The sequence below is a fragment of the Quercus suber genome, unplaced genomic scaffold (genome assembly GCF_002906115.3).
Source record: "Quercus suber isolate HL8 unplaced genomic scaffold, Cork oak 2.0 scaffold_723, whole genome shotgun sequence".
NCBI classification, from domain to species: domain Eukaryota; kingdom Viridiplantae; phylum Streptophyta; class Magnoliopsida; order Fagales; family Fagaceae; genus Quercus; species Quercus suber.
In genome coordinates this window covers 46634-52633 of record NW_027070163.1, presented here as the reverse complement: position 1 = coordinate 52633, position 6000 = coordinate 46634, and the positions used below count along the sequence as shown (strand labels likewise).

Sequence of the window (6000 nt, the reverse complement as noted above, 5' to 3'; positions counted from 1 at the left end):
CCAAAAAACACCCACATCAATGGGTGTATAATTGTGTATTTATGCACAATTGCTACAATAACCATGCATATATGCACGGTTACTGTAGTGCTTCCATTTATTATTTTATTAGTTTTTTCTCTCTCCTCTCTGTATCTCTGGTTGCTCTCGCTCTCACTCTCACCTCACTCTCATTGCCACTGATCATCAGAGAACGCCACACATGCATCAATAGAGAATGCCACACATTCATCAACAGAGAACACCACATCAAAAAATTTCTTCCAAAATCAAGTAAAATAAGAAATTAGTATTAAATAGGATTTTTTTGGTTGCCGAGAAAAACACAGAGAAAACAAGAAATAAAGAAAATTAACCAAACACAGAGAAAATCAACAGATATTTGGTTGCCAATCATCTTTCCTTCTATTTGTAGTCTTTTCCACCACTTCCTCACCAACCAAACAAGAAATAAAAAAAATTAACAACAAAAAAGGTTGGGTCTGGGTCGACGAACCAAATAAGAAGACTGATCCAAGAAGTGAGCCATTTCGATCATCGGACTGCCGGAACTCGACGGCGACAACAACACTGGAGCTCGCAAGCCGACGAAAACAACTACTACTTTTCTTTGCATGTTGGGTCTGGGTTTGTGAGAGAGTGTTGAGTTTGGGTTTGTGAGGGAGTGTTGGTCTGTGAGAGAGAGGGGCGGTGAGGGAGAGTAATAAAAAATTGTAAAAAAATGAATATTTTGCTAAATAAATGTGTAGAATAGATAAACTGATATGGGTGTTTTGTAAAAATGAGTGTGTAAAATAGAAAAAGTAAGTTTTAAGTGTAAAATAGATGGAATCTTATGCGCAAGCTGATGTAATTGCTCTAAAAGATTCTACAGAACATGTTTTCAAATTTAACTTCCCACATTCATGGGATATGTTGTCATCCGTTTCATTAGAAAAATACGGTATATATCAAAAGAAAAACTTTTCTATTAAATTATATATATTTTTGTTGCATTCTATTTTATTAGTGCTTCTTAAAGTTCAAAAGTGAAAGTTCAATATATGTATAAAACACCTTTGAACGTTTAGACCCAAAATTACAAATTATTAATTCAAGCTTATAATCAAACAATTAATGTGCGGAACATGAACATAAGCCAAAACACAGAATTGATAAACAATCTAAGCCAATTATAATCACATCCACAGCAGAAAATAAAAGGCAAAGATAAAGGAAGAGAGATGCAAACACAAGGACAATACGCGATGTGTTATCGAAGAGGAAATTGAAGCCCTTGGTGTAAAACCTCTCTGTCGCCCTCCAAGCGGTCAATAATTCACTAGAAAATATAGTTGAGATACATGAACATCAATAGACCCTTTAAGTCTAATCTACCCAGGTACCTAAGCCCTCCAAGCTTCTTGCTTCAACGAGATTGCACCGAACCTTTTTCTTTTCTAACTTACCGGATTTCGCTACTAAACCATAGCATCAACCAATGAATATTGGTTCCTTCCAAACTGCTTCCCTTAGCACCAAATGTACCTTCTCACAGACGTGGGTGTGATGAGAAAAGGATTTGGTCAATGACCTCTCAAGGATGTATCAATGGAAAGGAAGAGAGTAGAGAAATTTGTAGAGTCTCTTAGTGAAGATCGGGATGAGACAATCTTATTTTTCTCTAGGGTTTCTCTCACAAAATTCTCTCTAGAAGCTTTCTCCATTTCGTGGGTAGAAGGGTCTATATATAGTGGTGTGTGTTTGAAATACGAAGAGACAGTTTTTGCCAAACAGGGTAAGTTGGTGGCTTGGCCTCACAGCTTGTCCAAGTTGCGAGTTCAAGTTGCGAGGTAACGGCCTGGCCAGCCTGTGACTTTTGTCCTATAGTGCGATAGCTGGCATGACTCTTCACCTTCCCGCATACTTCCACGTGCACAACATTTAGCGGCTTGCAAGCTGCGAGTCAGTCGCGAGTCTCTGCTTCTTTGCACAAAGATGAGCAATTCTTCACACTCTCTTCACACACTACCCTTACATGAATCTCACCTAAATACAGGGTTACTAAGTGCTAAATTACAAGCAAATTGGCACATAATAAAGCTAACAAGATGGTTGATAAATTTCAACCTTATAATCTCCCCCTTTGGCTATTCCGTGATAAAACCCTATAACAAACTCTAGACTTAACGCATGAGTTGAGAACAGTTGAAAAACTCACTCACACCTAATTCTAGAATCTGTGAAACTTTTGAACCATAAGAATAAGAACTCCTGAAAGACAACAACACAATAAGTTCATTGTATGAGAAAACTTGTAATACACATGGAGCAAGCACAATGTGATCAAACACAATGAAATAAAGCAATAAATCATGGCAAGACCAAAATAGGCAATCACTATAACTAAGTGATCACAATGCTCATTCACACTTGGAATGAACATCCGGACATTCAAGTTGACCAACAGAAGGCAAATCACTTGAATGACCAACACTCAACCAATGCACAGTACAAGAAGTATGTGCATCTAGGAAAAATCTTACAAGGGCATAAGAGTGACAGTACTTAGAAGGAAATGCATAACATTTAGTTAGAAGTACTGATTTAAAAAACACAAAGGCTGCATAAAGCAAGGTACACACCATCAAGCCTACAAAGTGCATAGAAACAAACCCTAAAAGCTTACAAAGCAATATGGGTACAAACCATAAACAAAAACCTTAAAAACCTACAAAGGTACTAGGTACAAACAAAACATAAAGTAAGATATGTTGAATAACAACTGAAATTGATGACTATACTAGTGAACCACAAGTTTTCCAAAAGTATATAAATCATATCAACACAGGATAAAAACTATGATAAACACATCAAAGTATATAACAACTATAAAAACTCCCTCTTTTAGAGTGCACACTCCTTTTCATTCTTAGACTTCTCTCCCCCTTACTGTGTGCTGTCTCCCCCTTTTTGGCACGAATAGCTAAAGGCTATCTTCCAGCTTCTGTTGACAAGAGCTTCAAAAGCCAGATACCGATGTGGTTCCTAAAGTGGTGGGAAATGTTTATATATATATATATATATTCATGTCTTCATTTAAAAAAGGAAAAAATTTAGTTACAAAATTGGTTGTAACTTAAAGTTACAATCTTCCTTAATATCATTAATATTACTACATATTTTGAAAACCTAATTATTAAATTGCACATTCTTTATGCTTTTAATATACACGTCAAATTTTGTGTCAATCAGATATTATTTACTAAATGATCTATATGATTATATTTTATGTATAATTTTAAACTATAAAAACTTGCAATTTAAACATTTTATTGATGACATAACTATTGATATTTAATTTTCTATAAATTTTGCAAGCATAAAGGATATAAGAAAAAAAAATGCAATCCAATTGTGGATTTGTCAAAATTTACCCTTAATAAAAAAAAATATTGAATAAGGTTGTCGATTAACTAATTTTGTAGCTAAATTTTGTCTTTTAAAGAAAAGAGGCAACATTATGAGGGTCTCATAATGAGGTTTTCCATATGTTCTGTCTTTAGATGAAGAGCAAAACTTAGGTACAGTATTTAGGTGCTGTTTCTTAAATTTCCATTTTAAGATTCTACCATGTGAATTTTTTTCTTATGGGAAAGAAGTGTATTTTTTAGTTAGGTAGCCATATAATTGAATCTTAAGAGAGAAACTTAAAGAACATCATTTAAGGTATTGTATCTAAGTTTTACCCTTAGATGAAATGTCTTAATTCTTCAACGCATAAAAACATACATATTATTAAATTTTCAAAAGAACCATTAGGCATTCAATTGATAAAATCAATTAGAAATCTCTTCAAAATTTGTTTTATGTGTGATTGAAACCATATTGTCTTTGTTTGGGGAGATAATACATTGGGATGATTCCACAAGAGGCCTTAATATAACCTATTGAGAGTTGAGACTTTACTTAATTCAAAGTTTAAGTTTATAGGTTTGATTCTAATTATGTATTATATTAATTCTACAAATTTTCTCCCTTTTATGTGAGACTTTCATTCACACATGAAATTTTACTCCATAATTCTTTGGATAAAGTATATGAAACAAAATCCTTTTGAGGATTACAAGAACAAGGAGAAGAAAAGAAAAAAAAAAAAAGAAAAAGAAAAAGAAAAGAGAGAGAGAGAGAAAATTGTGGACTTCTTGTTACTCCATAAGTCTCCCTTCAAATCACATGCTAAAAGTATATTTAGAGTTATCCTAGAAGGAAGAATAAATAATTAATTCAATGACTTTAGAGTTTGGTATGACAAAAACTTTTTGAACAATTGGGCCGAAGAAATTCAGGAGATGAAAAAAAAAAAGAGAGATATATCTTACCAGAAAAACAGAGTTAAGTCAGTTATTTTTGATGAATTATATGTTAAATTTTGTATATTTGAACTTATTGTGACCATAAGAAATAAGAACATAGAATTTCTACTATTGGTAGAATCTTAATTAATTACCTTCGCCATTATCGTTGGCCCTTAAGACAATGAACACGTACTTGATCACAGGGATTAAGGTGATAGCGGCGTAGAAGACCAAGGACAGTGCAGCCAGCATATCGTCCTCGTGCTGGATACCATTGGGGAAGATGCCTGAATACACGTACAGTGGGGATATCATGTGCCAATGTCTCCATACACTATACCAATACTTTGGAATGCTAGATGCAAGATCATTGACCAATCAAAGGCCTAACAAGAAGATTTTCATGTCAAATATCATGAATAATATTAATTGTCTTCGTTAATTTCCATGCAAGAAAAATATTGCTAGTGCAAAACCATATATATAGTGTTAAAATTGGATCGAACATTGGTCAATTGTAAGGTTAATTATTCAGCGAAAAGAAAAGGCCAGTTGAGTCAATTGAAAAATAAAAATATATAGTCTTATATATAAAGATTAAAAGATAATTAACTATGAAAATACTAATGAAATGGGTAAATTTCATTTTGGTTCCCTCAAATATGAGGTTTGTTCTATTTTAATCCCTTCGAATTCAGTTGGGTCAATTGAAAAATAAAAATATGTAGTCTTATATATAAAGATTAAAAGATAATTATGAAAATATGAAATGGGTAAATTGCATTTTGGTTCCCTCAAATATGAGGTTTGTTCTATTTTAATCCCTTCGAATTCAGTTATTTAAATTTAAAAAAGGGAACAGTTTTGTCTATACTCTATACACCTAATTTTCGTTAATTTCTTGCTTGAATTTTTGATTCCTCATCATGAATCTTAGTCACTTAACTATGAGGTGCTTCAACTTTCTGTTAATAAACGTGTACAATAAATGAACAAAAAGTACAAATTTGTTGTATTTTTATAATTTTGAGGTTTCAAAATCTCAATTAATTTTTGTTGACAAAATATTAAGATGATAAATCAATTATTCCCTTATTTATAAAATATTTAAATTTAAATTTTTTAAAATTTTAAAATTATGCATAAATTACACGATATAAAGAGTACTCTTTATTATCGTGTAATTTTTAAAACTAGTTAAAAAGCCAATTTTAACTTGAACATTAAGACTTTTAAGATCAATTAACTTTGTGGGATGAAAAATGTGGGTGAGTTGCTGGTATAGCCGACCTTAGAGCTAGAGCCATGGCCGTGAGGACGACTAGGAAAGTAGCTGGATTCGATGTCGAAGGACTAGTCATGTATACTCAACTTTTGGAATGACAGTTTCTTCTTGTTGAGCTTCTGAGAAACTTCCTTCTTTACTTCAGTGCTGTCTTGAGTGTCTTCTACTATATTATCAGACATTTCTGCAATAATCCACAAGAAATCACGTATACGAGCTTAGAGAGAAAGAGAGGTGCATGTGGATGTGTGGGTTCACAATATGTGATGAGGATATTTATAAGCAAATGAAATGAAGGACCCACCAAATTTTCTGAACTTGCACGGAACAACAAGAGATCCAAGGGCAAGAAGAGTTTAAGGTAAGCGTAAGGGTACG

At 33.1% G+C, this 6000-nt stretch overlaps 1 protein-coding gene across 1 annotated transcript in view; it reads right to left on the bottom strand.

The window, feature by feature from the left end:
• The window catches only part of LOC112003927 (probable potassium transporter 16), a 17824-nt gene extending 12020 nt beyond the window's left edge, over positions 1-5804 (bottom strand). The window contains exons 1-2 of the mRNA XM_065766594.1: positions 5705-5804; positions 4490-4624 (exon numbers count right to left, since the gene is read on the bottom strand). Of these exons, the coding sequence (XP_065622666.1) occupies positions 4490-4624; positions 5705-5804 (235 nt within the window). The remainder of the gene's footprint in view (positions 1-4489; positions 4625-5704) is intronic.
• Between the last annotated feature and the right edge of the window lie 196 nt (positions 5805-6000).